Source organism: Mytilus galloprovincialis, chromosome 4, assembly GCF_965363235.1.
Source record: "Mytilus galloprovincialis chromosome 4, xbMytGall1.hap1.1, whole genome shotgun sequence".
NCBI lineage: Eukaryota > Metazoa > Mollusca > Bivalvia > Mytilida > Mytilidae > Mytilus > Mytilus galloprovincialis.
In genome coordinates this window covers 78,070,494-78,090,860 of record NC_134841.1, presented here as the reverse complement: position 1 = coordinate 78,090,860, position 20,367 = coordinate 78,070,494, and the positions used below count along the sequence as shown (strand labels likewise).

The 20,367-nt window shown below is 32.0% G+C and overlaps 1 protein-coding gene across 1 annotated transcript; it reads right to left on the bottom strand.

Moving 5' to 3' along the window:
- Positions 1–4,991: 4,991 nt before the first annotated feature.
- On the bottom strand, positions 4,992–15,683 carry LOC143073019 (E3 ubiquitin-protein transferase MAEA-like). Its single transcript, XM_076248238.1, has 9 exons — positions 15,558–15,683; positions 13,865–14,047; positions 12,681–12,884; positions 11,760–11,882; positions 10,941–11,017; positions 10,148–10,259; positions 6,815–6,948; positions 5,734–5,929; positions 4,992–5,144 (listed from the first exon to the last, which is right to left on the bottom strand). Exons 1-9 carry the CDS (start codon positions 15,594–15,596, stop codon positions 5,043–5,045), a joined length of 1,170 nt encoding a protein of 389 aa, XP_076104353.1. The 5' UTR covers positions 15,597–15,683; the 3' UTR covers positions 4,992–5,042.
- Positions 15,684–20,367: the final 4,684 nt, after the last annotated feature.

Here is a 20,367-nt window from a genome sequence, read left to right as displayed (position 1 = left end):
AGTTCTGAAAATGCCTAATTGACGAACATCAAATGTGGCTCTCAACTGGACCCCATCATAAAATAGAACACAAGGTTACCTCATACCACCGGACGCAAAACGTTTAATGTTGAGCTACAAGAGATTGGCTACATCTGGGGACAAGCTAAGCTTGTAGCAATGACATGGGACAAATGTAAATGCTTGTGGTAACTCTATATCTCTATCTTGTTCGGAATATAGAGCATAAATAGTTATACGATCTGATTAATCAGTTATGTGGTTATTCAATTTTTGGGTATATAACTTAAGAAGTATTTCATTATCTGATTTGATTTTCGTTTATTACAAGACAAAAAGCCAACAAATTCAATGAAAGGTTACAACCATTACACAAGAGAGGTATATTTAAAATAACTCGACTTGGGATAACTAGTAATGTTTCAAACCATCTTATAACTAGGATTATCTCACCAAAAATATTGTAATAAATTAATATAAACGCTAAATATGTCCAATAAAGGCAACAGTTGTATACTGATGTTCAAAAGTCATAAATCGATGAAACAAAACCAAGAGAAAAACAATGGAATAACAGAAACACTAAACTGCTACTTAAACAAAAGCTAACATAGTCGAATGGACTAGTTGATAACAATTGCCATAGTCCTGATAATTCAGGACATTTTAAGAAAATGTGGTAGGTTAAATCTGATTTTAAGGCTAGGTTTCACAAAGTGCATGACTGAAACTTTTACACGAGTATGATATAAATGATGTGTTGATATTACACAAATAACCCTGTTCAAAAAAAATTTAGGTGTACCCAATAGCAAAAGTATTTCAATCTCTAACAATGAAAATACTGCATATACCCAGTTAGCTTCATATCTTGGGAAATATCAAAATAAAGGTAAACTACAGACTCTGAAAGAGCTTTGTGCATCTCAACAATGGACACTCTCCAACATTGTAGACTAGAATATAATTCATCAACAAATGTCTTTTTTGTTGATCTTGTATCATATTTTTCTGTGAATATTTACTCTCCATTTTCACGAGTTTTTGCCCTTTGTAAATTAGGCAGAGTAGTTTAAGAAAAGAAGCTTTTTGTGGAAGTTGATGGACGACAGACCAAGTGATGAGAAAAGCCTTTCTGCTGTGTGAACTAAAATAAACAAAAACATTTGTATTGCCATCCAATTTTCGAAGCCCAAAAGCAACAATTTTATCAAAAGTTTGTGTAACTAAATAAAGCCCATCATTCCATGCAAGAAGGTAATAACAAACGCAAATCCAAAACTCAAGTCAATATCTACAGAGGTTAAGGAATCATTTGAACTTTGAAGCATCAAACGAGAGACATGGATAACCTAATGTACTCCAGGCAAATAGTGGCATGTGGTATCAACAAATAACTGTGAAATTCAAAATAAATATTTTGATTAAGGACAGTCCAGAAAAAAAATCAATACTGGAACATACAAATAAAGTTCAATTTGGTATTAAAATTTGACACAAAATAAAATAACAAAAAGTAATGAATTTATGAAGATTTATTAACAAAACATTACATGCTTTATCAGTTTGAAAAAGTTTTACCCAGTATGTCTACTATTCTGTTTTTGTACACAAACATGAAATTGACTGAACAGGATGTGATGCCATTCTGCCTTTGAAGTCGAATAAAATTTTCACCAAATTGCAGTTAGAAACATCTATCATATTGCTAAGTAGGATAATTTGTGGGGAGAGTTAATAATTGAAATTTTTGCAGAGAAAATATTTCCTCTCTTGAATTAAATTTGTTTGATCCAATCAGCAAATTCATAAAATCATCATTTGACTGCAACATATTCAGATATTGAGATATATGCAACGCGCCAACATATCAAGTAACCAGGTGCTCCAGAGGGGGCAGCTTAATAATACCGCAGAGGTCAACCCCTGAACATTTAGAGCAAGTATGGAGCTTGATACAGCTCTGAATTTAGATTGTGTTCAAATTTTTGACATAATATGGGTTTCTTACACAAAACAGATGTCAAGATCTTACAAATCTATTGCACAATATTGTGCAATTAAAGATTTCTTCAAATTTGAAATTTGAGAAATTTGGAAAAAAAATTGAATACTACTACCAACCCCCTTTTTTGCAGTTAGTCCAAAATCTGACATTTCTTTATACATAATTTACAAGTAGTGTAAGGATGTAAATACGAACATACCCAACATTGTATGTTAAATGCTTTTGAATTACCTCCCTTACACTGCTTTTAAATTGTCTTAATTGTCCATTGACCAGAAAAACCTAGTTTTTCCCCTTTTTTTTTTGGCCATAACCCCCCAAAAGTTAATACTAACTATCCCTTACTGGTATGGCAACTTGTGATATAATTTCAGAGAGATTCATACACTTAAACTCAAGTAATTGTTTGAAAACTGCAAAAATGCTTATTTTGGGCCCCTTTTTTGCCCCTAATTCCTTAACTATTGGGACCATAACCACCAAAATCAATAATAACTATCCCTTCATGGTTTTAAAAATTGTGGTATAATTTCAGAGAAATTCATGCACTTAAACACAAGTTATTGTTTGAAAACTACAAAAATGCTTATTTTGGGCCCCTTTTTGGCCCCAATTCCAAAACTATTGGGACCATAACCCCCAAAATCATTATCAACCTTTTTTTATTGATATTGAACCTTCTTGTAAAAATTTATAAAGATCCATTCACTAAAACTAAAGTTATTGTCCCGAAACTAAATGCGTCTTTGGACGAAGACATAATAGCATTATATGACGCAAAATACCAAAAATAAAAACTGATATTTTGTTACGGTAAGTATTCTTAAAGATGTGTACAATATATGTTATTATTTGATATTTCCCCCCCCCCCTTCCCACGCATTTACATTATTTATATAGAAACAACTCATACTGGATAAAAGCATAACCATACCAATTTTGGATTTCTTTATATTAAGTCCCAACCCAATAGAGCTATAATAAAATAACCCTTCCCCATATCTATGTTTTAACCAAAACTTACATTAACATAGGACAAGCATTTAGCTTATCATTGCCAAAGGTAAACTCTAATATTTAGTTACAGGGACTCCTAAAGTAAAAGAAGGCCTCTCACATCTGCTTAAATATCATGCATTCCAGTCAAATGCAATAATCCATACCTTCCCATAATGATTTACAATTGATTTGATCTAGATCTGATAGCAGAACTTAATGACTAGATTCACATAAATATATGTTATCAAAAATTGAACATAAAATGTAAAATGCAGCTTTGAAAATGAAAACATTTGACCCAGCAAATATTATTGTGTGATATGTGGTTGATTGTATTTTGATTTACATCCAGTGGCATTGATAAATAAATATTCTAATCATGTCAAAACTAATGCATTCTATAAAATTATATGAATACCAAATTCACTTGTTGCACATCTTATTTTGTATTGAAATAATATAACATTACTTTACCTGGCCTTAAATCAGAGTTGTTATATTATATTCAACTTCACACTAAACGCTATATGTTTGGAGCTCATTTGGTATTGAAGAACTGAATTTTTTGGTTGACTAATCAAAGACTGTTACTGCTTTAATATCTGATAACTGAAATTAGTTGTTGAGCACAGATTTTTACATCAGATTTCAAATTAATTAAAGCCACTGGACTGATGCATGAATAATGAATGGGTCCTGCCACCTTTATCTTACTGCAAAAAGTAAGAATATCCACCTGCACACAAAATAAAATGGCTGTGTCTTTTGTGAGTTGGATGTGGACATGTATGCAGTGATTACACTGATACTTTGTTCAAACATACAAAAAATATGAGCAATACATAAACATGCAACCAATCTATACACAATCATAAACAATTAAGAAAACTTAGACTTAAACAAGTAGTCAGACTGTTGGTACCAAACATTTTACCTAATTGTTCAAATGTAAATCAACAGTAAGTCAAACTTTACTGATGTTAATCACTGTTAACCATAAATGTACATTTATTCATTGGTTCAAAACTAATTATGTTTCCTTGAAATTATAGTTTTAAGACATTGCAGACACCAAAACAATAGAAAACTTGTTGTACAAAAGTTATTTGGTCTGTGTTAACACTATTTCACTAAAATTTACAAGAACTGTACTATAACACTTCATACAGTGTTTACCCAAAAGTTCAAATGCATGGTCATATTGGTGGTGCCCCATCCATTAATTTAAGTACAAATCCTTATAAATGTAAAACTCCCTTTTACTCTTTATAAGTCCTCTTCCTTCAATACTCATGACCACCATTCTTTCAAACATCATCCTTCAAAATAATAAAGAAAACACTGTCTTTTCATAAAAGATAAAGACTCATTCTAATACCTTGTTACAAAGTTCTCACAAGCAAGTTTTACACAGTTGTGTTCCAAATTTCCTATGGCATCCTGTCTTAACACAAAAAGGTTTAGTGTATGACTATCACAGATGGCAGCAAGCTAATGTAAAGTTTTACCTAGAAAGAACATTTTGAGTCTACAACTCTTTCTCACTGGATGATAAATATTGATGGTTAAGATTCATGCAAATATTCAAGCAAATAAAAATCTGTCTACATCATGTAATCTGTTACTTAAAATGAATCACAAATTATGCTTTAAAAGCAAAACGATATACAATAGACAATGAAAATGAAAGTTAAATGAAGAAAAATTGATTACAATGCAATACATATTAGATTACATTTACATTTCATGTACATCACGTCTTTATATACCAAACATCGCAAAAAATATAAGTGGTCAATGTCTGAAATGAATCTGTAACAAATGACTAACAAATGAAGAATATAATGAATAATGCAATATATATAAGATTTCATTTACATTTCATGCATCAAGTCCTTTTATACCAGACATCTTCAGACATAAAAATGTTCAACATGTGAACTGAATCTATGTCAAATGTTCAACATATCACATAAGAAAAATATTTTTCTGTTTCATTTATTGTGGAATATCTCTCTAGTTCATGAGCAAACAATCACATGACAAACACTTTCTCTGTTTCGTCTATATGGAATATCTCCTTTGTTCGTGGACAAACAATTCTACCATCATTACCATCGGCCATCTCATTTAGTGACTGTAAAAAATCAGAATAAATATTCTATTATTAATATGCAAGGATTTTAAAAGTTTATTCTGTAATAGATTTTCAAGTGATTTTATTATAAACAAGTTGAACTGTTAGCTACTGCTCATAGTTGATACACCTACACTTGGTATTTAGTTATCAGGAATTGAGGAGCAAAGGCTGAGAAAATATAATCAAACGGTATATAATGCTCACAGTAGTTAAAACTTAATTTTAAGTGCTCAAATTTGTAGTTCCTTAGAAAAATGTCACAAAAATTTCATACCCATCTCTGGATCAGTATGCGTAAGAATATACATGTATGAGTAAACAGTTAACAGGTGAAAACAGTGGGTTTCAAAATGAATCATGCAGTATAGCATGCTCACATGAAGTCTGAAAACAAATTACAGGAAGCTCTGTTGTGGTTCATGAGAGAGAGAGAGAATTCCATCCTTTTTCAATGAGCCTTCCATGCATGTTTAAATTAAACAGAGGTTTACAGAATGGAAGGTTCCTTCGAAGAGTTGCATTGTATATTTTCAAATAATCAAAATAGTTTGAATTTTGCGAAGCCCAAATCTCAATAATCACTTACATTATATCCATAAACATGACCATTGGGTAATGCCATCGGTGGATTGTGTTCATTGAGAGCTTGACCAGAGATAGCACATATCAATTTAGAATTAGCACAGTGTGAGTATGGTAAGCCTTTCCCCAGTTCATTCAGCTGACAGTTACAGACTGGACAGTCAGAGCTTTTTCTCATTGCATGTTGCTTGTAACACATACTTGTTTCAGTTAAGGTAAATTATGTCAAACATCATCTTAGATTATGAGTCACCCTATAGACCACTTTCGAGTTCATCCGTCATCGGTAAAAACTCGTCAATTATACGCGCCTTTATGACGTCATTTACCAGATTGAGGGGGTCGTCGGTATCCCTGGACTATTTACATTCATCAAGCGTCTTAGTGATCGTTATTGTGCAGGATAAACTAGAAATAATGGTTGTTTTGTAGGTACTTAATGAAAATTCCCTAATGACAGCAGTGCCGGTTTTCAATTTTGAAAATTCAATTTGCCGAATAATTTGTACAATATAGAATTATAAATTTCCAACCACTCGCTCAACATTGGAATGGATGTGATGACGCCCCTAAACGCACAAATGACATTCACTAAAACCAGCGTTTTTGACGGAAATGCATCAAACTCGAAAGTTGTCCATTAGGAGGAGGTAAACATGAATCAGGAGGTTAGACAAACATTTTTATAACCCTCCAAGTCAGGGTCAATCATGACCTTGGCTACAGTTGTTAAAAAAAAGTGATGAATAAATGGTTCATCTAATACAAGTCGTTACTTCCAAAATCTACTTTATATTAATTATACCTCATGTGTGTAAACTCCATCTGAAATTTGTGGTGTGTTTACATCATCTGTATTTGAACTTTGTTGGATAGTTGTCTCATTGGCAATCATACCACATCTCCCTATTTTTTGATTTATTGGTTTTTATTGTTTGCAAAAATGAATGGACATTCACAAAACTTTGATTTAACTTAAGACTTGCATGAGATTGGTATTGCTCTACTAAAAAAATGTTAAAATAAACAGTAAACATATTGGTTATTAAGCATATTATATAATATTATCATAGTGTAAAGGATACGGTGTTTTTAATGCTGAAAGACCTGCTTGTAAGGTAATCGTGAACACAGAATCTGTATTAAGTTGGTGGAGTTTGAAATTTTCAAATCTAAATTGTTTCACAAGATCTGCCCAGGAATTCTCATCCAATAAGTCCTGTAATTACAAACAATATATAAATATTACACATTATCTTAAATTGTTCCATTAGCAATCAAATACAAACCAGATGCTCCGCAGGGCGTAGCTTTATACGACCGCAGAGGTTGAACCCTGAACAGTTGGGGCAAGTATGGACACAACATTCAAGCTGGATTCAGCTCTAAATTTGGATTGTGATTAAATAGTTGACACAGCATAGGTTTCTGACACAGAATGAATGTGTTCTTATGAACTTAAAATTTGTGTTTTCTCTTAGAGCAATTCACTATGCTGTTGAATATTAATCCTCTCAAAAAAATGTTTGAAGAAATTTTCTTTTTTATTTATGAAATTTCAAATGAGAAAAATTGAACCCAATTTTTTTAATCACATCCCCCTTTCCCTTATTCCAAAACTAATCTCAATTAAAATTTCTAATGGAGTTTGCAACAATAACTACTCATTTAAATACATCATAAAATATTAAGATGTAAAAAAACTGCTTGTTATCACTGAATGGTAAAGATTATTTTAATTTATCAGTTGGTAGTAAAAAGTGAATATACATTGTATATTGTATATAACAAAGATTTAAGTTGATTCTGGACAAAGAAAGATAACTCCAATTAAAAAAAAATCTTGCTATTGCACATTATTTTGCAATTAGATATTTCTTGCGTACTATTCTGGACAAAGAAAGATAACTCTAATTAAAAAAAAATTTGCTATTTCACAATATTGTGCAATTAGATATTTCTTGCCATTGCGTAATATTGTGCAATTGAAAAGACTTGCTATTGCACAATACTTAATATAATAATTTTAGATCCTGATTTGGACCAACTTGAAAACTGGGCCCATAATAAAAAATCTAAGTACATTTTTGGATTCAGCATATCAAAGAACCCCAAGATTTCAATTTTTGTTAAAATCAGACTAAGTTTAATTTTGAACCCTTTGTACTTTAGTGTAGACAAATTTGAAAACAGGACCAAAAATGAAGAATCTACATACACAGTTAGATTTGGTATATCAAAGAACCCCATTTATTCAATTTTTGAGGAAATCAAACAAAGTTTAATTTTGGACCCCGATTTGGACCAACTTGAAAACTGGGCCAATAATCAAGAATCTAAGTACATTTTTAGATTCAGCATATCAAAGAACCTAACTGATTCATTTTTTGTCAAAATCAAACTAAGTTTAATTTTGGACCCTTTGGACCTTAATGTAGACCAATTTGAAAACGGGACCAAAAGTTAAGAATCTACATACACAGTCATGACAGTTAGATTCGGCATATCAAAGAACCCCAATTATTCAATTTTGATAAAATCAAACAAAGTTTAATTTTGGACCCTTTGGGCCCCTTATTCTGTTGGGACCAAAACTCCCAAAATCAATACCAACCTTCCTTTTATGGTCATAAACCTTGTGTTTAAATTTCATAGATTTCTATTTACTTATACTAACGTTATGGTGCGAAAACCAAGAAAAATGCTTATTTGGGTCCCTTTTTGGCCCCTAATTCCTAAACTGTTGGGACCTAAACTCCCAAAATCAATACCAACCTTCCTTTTGTAGTCATTAACATTGTGTTTAAATTTCATTGATTTCTATTTACTTAAACTAAAGTTATTGTGTGAAAACCAAGAATAATGCTTATTTGGGCCCTTTTTTGGCCCCTAATTCCTAAACTGTTGAAACCAAAACTCCCAAAATCAATCCCAACCGTTCTTTTGTGGTCATAAACCTTGTGTCAAAATTTCATAGATTTCTATTAACTTAAACTAAAGTTATAGTGCGAAAACCAAGAAAATGCTTATTTGGGCCCTTTTTGGCCCCTAATTCCTAAAATGTTAGGACCAAAACTCCCAAAATCAATACCAACCTTCCTTTTGTGGTCATAAACCTTGTGTTAAAATTTCATAGATTTCCATTCACTTTTACTAAAGTTAGAGTGCGAAAACTAAAAGTATTCGGACGACGACGACGCAGACGACACAGACGACGACGACGACGCAGACGACGCCAACGTGATAGCAATATACGACGAAAAATTTTTCAAATTTTGCGGTCGTATAAAAAGAGCATATTTTTTGTAACATATAAATGGGAATACCGGTATGTCAAAAAGCCTGTCTGAGAAAATATCCAAATAAATTTGTAGAAGAAAATAAAATAATCAAGTAAAGGAATATAAATATCAAGGTTCATACAGAAAGAAAAATTCCAAAGGATTTTTTTTTATCATTGAAAATTGTTAATTGATTGAAAGTCACTGGAACATGACCTAGGGGGCCAGGGCCTTAAAAAAGAATTCAAACTTATATGCACTGATAGTAATGAACTTTATAGAAAATTTCATTGACCAAATGGAAGTAGTTCATTCCAAACTAACTTAAGCAGAATATATGTTATTGAAAATTGCTGATTATTTTAAAAGTCACTGAACCATAGCCAGTAGGGAGCAGAGCCTCATAATAATCCCCTCACTGATATGAACTTATTGCAATTCAACTTCATACAAAATATCATTGATCTATCAAGTAGATCCTATCACACTAACTCATGCAGAAAACTTTATATTGAAAGTTGCTGGACCATGACCTAAAGAGCAGGACCCAAAATAGTTGTCAAATTGATATGTACTGATAGCAATGCAACTTTATATTAAATATCAATGATCTATCTTAAGCAGAACATTTAACAATTGTTAACGCCACCACCATGAAAAGCCATCCTTATGTCTTGCTGTCCTTCACAGGCGAGACAACTGCATAACAAATATCATTGACATTAAAACCAAAAGTGGTTCCCCATAATTTGACCTAATTACAAACTAATACATTGTTGACAATGCAGCAGAGGCCAGAAACAGCATACCCATGTCTTGCTTTTTGACTCTGTCAAAGCTAGACGTAAATAACAAGAAATTTCACATATTTTGTAAGATAAATTGAAGAACAAGCCAGTAATGTTAACAGGCCTATAACTTTTTTATTTACTTTAATTTGTATGGTGATTTTGCAAAACAGCTTTGATATTTCAAATATTCCTATGACACTCTTTATAACATGTATTAATTTCATTTGTATGGTAATCTAGAAAATCTCATTTTGACAACAATCCAAATAAAAAACAACATATAAGTTATAACAGTCCTATTTCTCTTGTAAAGTGTTCTTGAAGAATGATAAATCTAGCTACTCACCTTATAAGGTGATTTGGAAGAACATCCTGGGAATGCTAATAAACCCATTACTCTCTGAACTTCTGCTAGTTTTTGGTCATCTTCTAGTACAGAAAAATGTTTTCTTGCATGTCTAGAAGAATAAAAACAGATAAGAGCTAATATCATAATGCTTGTAGAATGAAACTTTGTGGTTGGCTTGCTTGCTTTATTTGTATAAATGTTTGCTTAGAAATCTGCAAACAATTTAAAAAGGAGGAGTTAAACCTGAATATGTTGTATTTAAATTTGATTGGATGTTATCCTGGCGGTTAGAAATTTAAATATAATGTATGATACAGCTTATTAATATTGTTTGAAGATGTTGAACTTTTTCAAAATGAAGGGGCCTGATGTTTTCTACACAGGGTTTTCTGATCAACTCCTCTATCAGGTTATAGTTTTGGTTTAAGGCAGTTTATGATGAAATTGTGGTCATTTCAATTTGAAGCTCAGTATATAATATATGCAAAATTAGGGTTTTGTTCTGGATTTCTTGGTTTACTGAACATGGAAATGTAATAGTGCAAGCAGGGCAAGTTTCTTATGCACACTAATTCTTGTTTTTAATGTTTCAAAAATATTAAAACTTTTTTTTGTTATCTTAAAAAGATTTTGTATTAGTATATGACTGTATATATCATCCTAGTTAGTTATTATAGTGTTTCATATGTTGTCAGTTGAACGCTTTGCACCAACTCTCATGGTGCAGTTACTTATATCAAACAGTTTTTCTTCTAACCCATGCTCTAGATAGAAAAACATCTGAACTTACTTTACTGCTTCTAAACATCTGCTGTTTCTTATGTGTTCTATAAACTCTTGTTTTCTTAGTTTAAATTCTAAGGTACTCTGCAAAGAAACAAGTATAAAGAAAATAAATATTTGTTTATCAAACTATACAAGTTTTAATACAATATGTGACTGATGTTGTCCTTGTGAGGTTATAAGTGTAAACAGTGAGTATGGAAATCCAAATTTTAAGTGATTTTGATTCAGATAACACTGCCAAGTTAGGATTAATATTACGTTTTGCAAGGATGTGTATCTTACAAATGCAACAACATCATTCTAGTCCAAATGTGTGACATATGTCTTCCAGATGGAAATAGTCGTTCCAGCAGATTCCATTGAGTGTGTAGCCAAAGGTAATATCTTTGGTTAGCTTGCTTGTTAGCTGGACCGTGAAGTCATTGTTAGGTTAGGTAAACTACCCTACTTTAAGAATAGACTAGTCTGACAAAAAAACAATCGATCTGTCTGTTGGACTATTCTACTTCGAAAGGAGGGTAGTATACCTCACCTAATAATGACTTCACGGTTCAGCTAACAAGCTATTACCTTTCACTACACACTCAATGGAATCCGCTGTAAAAATGCCAGAGAGGTTGGTACTCTCGCTACATGATGCTTTGATTTAACCTTCCTATTTCCAAGCAAGCATGTTGGCATATTTTTATATTCCACCCAACAGACAAAATGTATAAAAATTGTAAACCATGAAGTCTATGATATGAGGACCTTAATTGCATTTACCAATCTATAAACATGATAAATGAATATTGATTAAATTATCTAAATTAAGAAAACTTACTTTCATTTTCCTCAGTTTGTTTTTATTTTCATAACACCATGTAAGACAAGGTACCACTTCTTTTCTTTGTAAAGATTCTTCAATCTTTTTTGAGGTCAGGAAAAGCTCAATATTTGTCAAATCCTGAAATATAATTCAATATTAATGTATTTCAAATTTTTCCTTAAAAACACATGTCATGAGAGACATCATTTATTCTAAGAAGACAAATAAACTCATATAACCTAGTGAACTTAAGTTTTCTCTCGATATATACATGATATAGGGTGATAGTAGCAAAATAAAATGCCCTGATGTTTTAAAAGCGAATTTCACTTTCTGCAACTACCAGGTTTATGTAGTTGTGGCTGTATACAGACCAATTCATACTAGGGTAGTATACAATGATTACAACGAAACATCATGTCTATTCCACCATGACATTATGATATGTGACTATGAATAACTCTAGGTCCAACATAACATAACAAATAGAAGTAAAGGCATGAGCTAATATTTTATGAAACAAGTTAAAATCAGTAAAACGGAAAAAGAACTCAAAACAGTTTGACTAATGTCCTTACAGAGTAAAGACACTGTAGAACACAATGTATATTGCTATTAAAAAAATTCTGTAAATTTGATGTGCTAATTAGTTATAACTCGTCTGGTATTTACCCTTATGCTTTTAAGTTGAAGATGTAACAGTATATCCCTTCTTTATTTAAAAAAAAAATAAAGTTTTTTCGGGGGAGGGGAGTAGGGTGGGGGTAGATACAGAACTTAAAAAGCTGAACAAAGCTGCATTTGGATAGATGTAATTTTATAAGACTCAGTCTCAATTGTGATTACCCACAAAAATTCAAAATAAAAAAATGTCATAAACAATGATGTCACATCTGCAGATCACTTGATATATAGGTACAATCATAATATTATTACCTCTATTTCAGATTGCTGAGCCAGTTTGATAGCTGTGTTGTAAAACCCAGCTCTAAGAAAGTATTCCACCAGCATTCTGTCTAATCTCTTTTTGTGCCATAAAGGTTTAGTATGAGGGTGAAGTAATTCAGCTTCTTTAAGGTGATCTACTCGTCTCTTTATTACTCTGGCTGCTTCAAGCTCTTCATTTATACTCTCGTCAGCCTATGACATAAAAAAGGTTTTCTAAATATCTAATTACAAAATGTACTATGTATCCTAAGCTATTTAATCATGTCTGTAATATATTTTTCCAAGGCAACAATTGGAAATCAGAAACAAAAACAAAGTCAACAACTTATTATTTCCAGGCAATTGTGGAGGCAAATGACAGTGAAATGTAAGTTGTGTAAAGTACTTGAAGAAAAGTCTGGGAAAAGACTTACACTTGGAGAAAAGCCTTAGAAAAGACTAAGCACAAACCTTGCTGATAGCGAAAGATTTGTGTATGTCAGGCGATGAAATATATTTGGTAGTGTGTTGAAGATTTTAACCATAATCTGTCAAGTTACAAACTAGATATTGGTAAACAGTCATATGTTAATCAGTAACACTCACAAAACTTGTGTCACATATTTACTTCACTTTAAACTTTAAAAAGCTAAACTGAACTGTACATGTACCGATCTCTGCAATTTTTTAATAATTATTTATTTTAACACATGTAGTTGTTTGCTGAGTTTGACTTTTTCTTTCAGACACTTTAAACATAAATGGGTCCGTGGCCTTCTCATTAACTTCTCAATCCCTAACTTTCACTAAATTTAAAACAGTTATATATATAAATGACATCCTCAGTCTTTACATTTAACTTTTGAATCTACAGGCCTGTAGGCTACATGTACATGTAGCTGAATTTTACGTAAAACTTAGTTAGATTCAATGGCCTGTAGATGATTTTTGCAGGCCAGTTTGCATTTTTACAAGACTTGGCTGGTTGAGCACAAAGATTAGGCTAGTTAATTTTCTCCAGTTGGTATAGGCTACACACCCAATATTTTACTAATTTTAATAGATTGACCCATTTGTATTGATATAATAGTTTGTCATAATTTTGTGAACTTTTTTTTGGGGGGGGGGGTTGCTGTCACATTGACATTCAATCCATATTATATGTTTATTCATAAAAAAAACTTAATGATTACCTTTCTTTTCAAAAGACAAAGTTTTTCTACCATATTATCTATTACTCTGGACACATCCTTTATTTTCTTTTTGTCCTCTAGACAGGCCTCAATGTCACTGCTAGCTGTATGTACATGTGAGATTTCTCTGTCAATTGTCTTCTGTGCTGAACGAAACTTCTTATTCAATATTTCATAAGGAACCTGCAAAAAATCATTTCATGCAAATGAATAAAATTCACATAATTTTAAAGATGAAATTAACCACATTATTGTTTTTCTTAGTTTACCTGTACGCCTTGTTGTTTGCTTTTTTTGGTGTGTTTTTTATATATATATATTCAAATTAAGTAGCATTTATTACATGCAGATTAAATTTTCTTCTTTTACTGTAATGAGGAACTGAAACATTTAAATAGAAAACTATTTAATATGTTCTTTTATTATCATTATTTTTTTACCGGTACTTACATATATGAGTGTTTTTTTGGTTGTAGGTTATGGTTCACTTTCGGCAATATGTGGCCTTCAATTTCAACAAATTTAAACAACCTACAATTTGGTTCATAATCTGAGGATAATAGGAATAATTTAGGCACTGGCTACGGTTATATGAAAATGTAACCATAAACATTGGAGACTAATTGCCGGAATGCAGGGCTGGGTAACGAACTGATTGATTATGAATATAACAATAATAATTTTGTCTAGGGTTACATTGCATTATTGTTACATTAATGTAATTCAATGTACGTATACCCTGGGATTGATTATATGTATTAAAATAAAACTTGAAAACTTTTATTTGAATTTAACAATATTGCATACAATTTTTATTTACAATGACAGTTTCTACAAATCCAGTACATGTATGTTGTTTAGGGAGCATGTTTTATTTACAGTGGATTGGGAAAAAAGTTATTGCAACTTATATTAATCACTTTCCACTTTGCAGGTGCGAGTGCTGCCTTGTAGCGGCAAGCCTGCTCTTTTTCGAAAAATCTACAAGGGTGTCTTTAACGTGCAACAGATATGGCTCTCTCTTACCACAAGGCAGTAGTTTATCATGACTCGCAAATAGTTTCAAGGGAGAGCCTGTTTTATACTGACACATTTTGGGGATACTACTCGAAGCAGCAATCACAAACAAGTGATGAAGCAATGTACATGTCTGTATTGCATACTGTACAATTCCATTCTGCACTATACCTTATGAAGTTAAGAAACTGTCAATGTCTGTCATGCTTCAGGTGAAAAATAATTTAATACTCAAGATTGCGATGTTCATATTTTCGTCCAATCTTTTGTTGGAAGCATCTGAGGTAAAACCTCTATTGATAATCAACTTTATTATTTACATAATTTTATTGATAGAGCTTCCAAATTCCTGTGCAATAATTTTTTATAGTGCCAAAATATGTTGATTTCATTCTTTTTTTTTTAAATTTCATTGTATGCTTTAGAAATAACCTGAGCCACAACCTAAAATCTAAAATAATCAGTTATAACAAAAAGTTTGCGCAGATAATTATATCTACTATTCCAATGTGAAAATGCACTTCAAGCAGTTTGACCCGATTAAAAAGAAATTAAATCTTAGGGTCAATTTTCACTTTTCGTGATCATTCTCCTTAGTACAGAAAATGTAAATTACACTGTGACTGTTACAAAATCTTTAATGAATTATACTACAAAATATCTAAATGAAACAAACTTTCAAAGTTGGGTGTTCCAATGCTTTTATGTCTGCCATTCTGTCTTGTTGAAGTTCTGTCTGAGGTCTTGATACGTTATGACTGGTTTATTTTTACTCAACACGAGCCAAGTGATGTAATTGCGCAGGAAACCAGTCGTTTTAGTTTGTCAACATTGGTGTTCTAAAAAACGACTCGGGTTTCCATAAAAAAATATACACGCAACACCTGGGACTATATTGTCCCGTCAAACGAAGATGGAAAAATCTTGTTATGGCCCTGGAATACATTTCATTGGAACTTAATTCTTTCAGGAAACATCACTACAAGGTCAGAGATTGTATTATATGTGTCTGTTGAAATACTTTAAAAAGAGATATCTTCGCATTTATATATAGGTATATTTTCTCATTGATGAAGGTCGTCTGGTTGCCTTTGATTGCGTACATCCACTTCATTTGAACTTCGGTGGAAAGTTGTATCGTTGGTACTGTTACCACTGTGGCAGATTTTTTGTTATAACACTGAGAATACATGTAACCGTAAATTTTGTCCAGTAGTAAAATTGGTTCCCCTGGGTCGACTTTGTTTCCTCGGTAATCAAGTCCAAAGGCCTTACTAGAAAATTAAGTCCATGTATCATTCTTATGGGAAACGAACAGGAACACATATATTGACAGTTAGATGTCCTTATAGATATACTGTTCCCAAAGGAAAATAAGTCTAGATTGTAAACCATGCATGTCTGGCATTTATTTTCAAATTTGACCAAACACTTCTGAAAACTACGAAATCATAATAATCTTAAATTTTTGATTAATGTGAAATTTAATTTCAAGGCTTGTTATAAATTGATGTGAATTTTTTTTCTAGGCCGGTGAAAAATGTCCTTTTAGAACGTCAGTTTGTTTGACAGTTCCTTATAATAATTCAATTCTAAAAATGTAATTGAAAAAAGAAACAACTGTGATTAGTTTTAAATGATAAAAGTCTGATATAATTTTTCTAGGAAAAAAAGTCCTAAAGTCACGGTACCCAAATTGCACTGAGTGCCGAAATTGCACCTATTCAACAAAAATAGCTGCATATATCTTACAAGTTTTCCTTGAGACTAAACCATTTGTAATTTTATGATTTGACACTATTATGTCTTTTAACATAGGTGACTGCGCATGTTTAGATATACACAAAAATTTCACAGTATACCAACAGATGAACCATTCAATTAAAAAGTAAAACATGTCATGTTTTAAAAATAAGCAAATTGAAAATGTTACAAGCTTCCATTTCTAAAAATAAAAAAGGAATATTAAGCATGGACTAATCACTAATGTCAACTTGTTTTAAATATTTGAAGAAATAGAACAACTTTTATTCAAATTTTAAGGATGTGACTTTAATAGATATAGGGAGATGTGGTATGAGTGCCAATGAGACAACTATATATCCATCCAAATAACAATTTATAAAAGTAAACTATTATAGGTTAAGGTACGGCCTTCTACACGGAGCCTTGGGTCGCACTGAATAGCAAGCTATATTAAAGGGCCCCAAAATTACTAATGTAAAACCATTCAAACTGGAAAACAAACGGTCTAGTCTATATAAAAAGCATGGATGCAATTTGGGTACTCCTCATAACAAAAATTCCATTCTAAATTAAAATATTTATTGCCGTATTACAGAATCATGGGTCGTTTGGATGTCGGTTCAAGTCCACTATAGTGTTCAAAATTATATTGGTGTAACTTTATGGTAAATAAGGATCGGCCTACAAAATAACACAGAATAGAAACTTTTGTCTGGATCATAAAAAAACGTAGGTGAAACTGAGACTACTATAACAGTATTATAGTAGTCTCAGGGTGAAATAACTGTCAAAATACACGTGTAGGTGCAATTTGGGTACTCACGTTATGATAAATATATTAATACGTAGGGTAATAGTTCCAGATCTAAGTAAGATAATTAAAGATTAATGTTGAACAACGGTTACAAATATTGAAACATAACAATTAAACATTCATTTCGGTCTACATGTGAAGGATTTCTACCAGTACAAAGAATTTACCTAGTAAAATTAATGTCATGGACCTATTACCTATATGAATTTGAAGGAAAAAATATAAAACAACACGTTTAATAATTTATTGCGTCCGAAGCGTTTTTCTGGATTTACCTTCATCAGGAACGCTAAAAGGCCAAACATTTGAAATCCGAAGATGTATAAGTACCGAAAATCGTTGAAGAGCTATATGTTAAAAATACCTAAAATAAATAGCCAAATTCATCTAAAGCCTACTTTGCCTGAGGGAGTTGAAACCTTAGTTTCATAATAATTTCAAAATTTATAAACGGACAATTTTAGTAAAGTTTGTTTAATCATGTCAGTACCGAAGCACTGACTACTGAGCTGATGATACCCTCGGGGACTGATAGTCCACCAGCAGAGGTATCGACCCAGTGATGTAAAAATATAAAACAACACGTTTAATAATTTATTGCGTCCGAAGCGTTTTTCTGGATTTACCTTCATCAGGAACGCTCGAAGCCAAACATTTGAAATCCGAAGATATATAAGTACCGAAAATCGTTGAAGAGCTATATGTTAAAAATACCTAAAATAAATCATGCCAAATTCATCTAAAGCCAACTTTGCCTAAGGGAGTTGAAACCTTAGTTTCATAATAATTTCAAAATTTATAAACGGACAATTTTAGTAAAGTTTGTTTAATCATGTCAGTACCGAAGCACTGACTACTGAGCTGATGATACCCTCGGGGACTGATAGTCCACCAGCAGAGGTATCGACCCAGTGATGTAAAAATATAAAACAACACGTTTAATAATTTATTGCGTCCGAAGCGCTTTTCTGGATTTACCTTCATCAGGAACGCTCAAAGCCAAACATTTGAAATCCGAAGATGTATAAGTACCGAAAATCGTTGAAAACTTGGGAAATTTGTCTGGGGACATTCATAATACTTTCTCAAATACTAGTAAACTCTGCATGCAATCTTGGTCTTTTGACTAGTAATTTATGTCCGCATGGACACGTTTTACAAGGACTTATTTATCTATTACAAAAATACAATTGCATACTTATCTTTATGAGCCCTCTATTATAGCTTACTGATCGGTGTAAGCCAAAGCTCCAAGTTAAAGGCCGTACTTGAACCTATAAGATAATTTACTTCATTGTGACTTGGATGGAGAGTTGTCTCATTGACAGTCAATTACACCTTCTTATTTCTTTATAATGTAAACAATTTGTCTTGTTCATTAACTGACTTCATGTCGCCAAGAAATCATATTTTTTATACACGAGAAGATATTGACGTATAGCTATTACTATATATATATATGCTTCCAGAAAAGAAAAAGAAAAATGAAGGCACTGCAGTTTTTTGGGTTATATTACAAAGTAGGTAAATGTACTCTTTTAGGTAACTCACTATATATGATATCGTTCAAGACACAGCGATTAAAAACTTTTTGAAAAAAGGGACCAAAATATCGTATACCATATAAATGAAAGTATGACTATTCCGTTCTGATTGATATATACGTTTAACTTAATTAATAGTACATATTGACTATCCTTCATTAAATAAAATAGGCATACTACCAATGCAGTGGCGGATCCAGAACTTTTCCTAAGAGGGGGGACGCTCCAGTCATGCTTCAATGATTCCCTATATAATCAACCAAATTTTTCCCACGAAAGGGGGGCCCGGGCCCCCAGGGCCCCCTGGATCCGCCTATGTAATATAACATAGAACTATCTTTTTGGCTAGACATCAACCATCAATCTTTTGAATCTTAAACCTTCAGCACCCTAGTAGCTATATACACAAACACATACAGACATAGTAGATGCCTAACAAAATAAAAAAAAAATCGTATTTGTTTATATCCTCTACTGGAAAATCCCTACATGATTAGGAATTTTGAATAATTGTGGTCATTACACGCAGATTTGAGAGTACTCAACATTACTGGAAGCCAGTTGATTGATTGATTTTTTTTACATCCAGTGTCAAATATTTATGCAAGTTCAGAACGGTTGAATTTTTTTTTCAATAAATACAACTTGGAGCTAGGTCCTTTAATAGGTGTCGTCCGGGACGAAGGTCTGGAAATTTAAAAATGCCATGCATTTGAAAATGAGGGATTATTGGATAGGGGCAAAAATTTTGCCTTTCAGTGGAAAAATTATGTGTAACGGCAGCTACGCCCCCTGCACAATTCACAATTTTTTTATTCTGATTTTGTGAACTGTTGTACTAATGTAGGTGTTTATTAATATTCGAAATGTACTAGTATATTATTTATTTATGTTTTTCTCTGTCCTGAATGTTCCCTGCTGCATTTATTTATGATATACAAAATTAATGTATTTCAGTCATGCAAGGACGTATATTATGTTAGTTATACGTCTTTGAGTCATGTAATATTGTTAATTTAACAGAATGTTTTTATATTACCAAATATACTACTGTTATCTTTATTTACACTTTGCTGTGTGGTCATTGCTGTAGCTCAATATCATATCACCATTGTTAAATCGAATAAATTTCAGTTAAGAAGTGAAGAAGTGTATGGCGCAGTACGAATGGGAAACGAATTAAAAACAAAGAATCTATCAGGGGGTTAGAATGTTGATCTATCGTATAAACTAAAGATAGTAAATAATATTAAATCGTATCACAATTTAGCAATATGATCAATATGTGAAAGCTTTAAACAGAACGAGAGTTAAAATGGCGGGAAATAGAGCGTCCTCAAGTAGATTTCGAACGCAACCTAATAATAAAATAAATAAAAAAA

Bases quoted from the DNA above. Each gene is read 5' to 3' on its own strand.
- LOC143073019 (XM_076248238.1), bottom strand. From the start codon at position 15,596: ATGGCAGACATAAAAGCATTGGAACACCCAACTTTGAAA. The intron at 11,883-12,680 runs GTAATAATATTA...ATTATATTTCAG, and splicing joins CTCAGCAATCTGAAATAGAG to GATTTGACAAATATTGAGCT. The intron at 6,949-10,147 runs GTGAGTAGCTAG...TTGTAATTACAG, and splicing joins CTTCCAAATCACCTTATAAG to GACTTATTGGATGAGAATTC.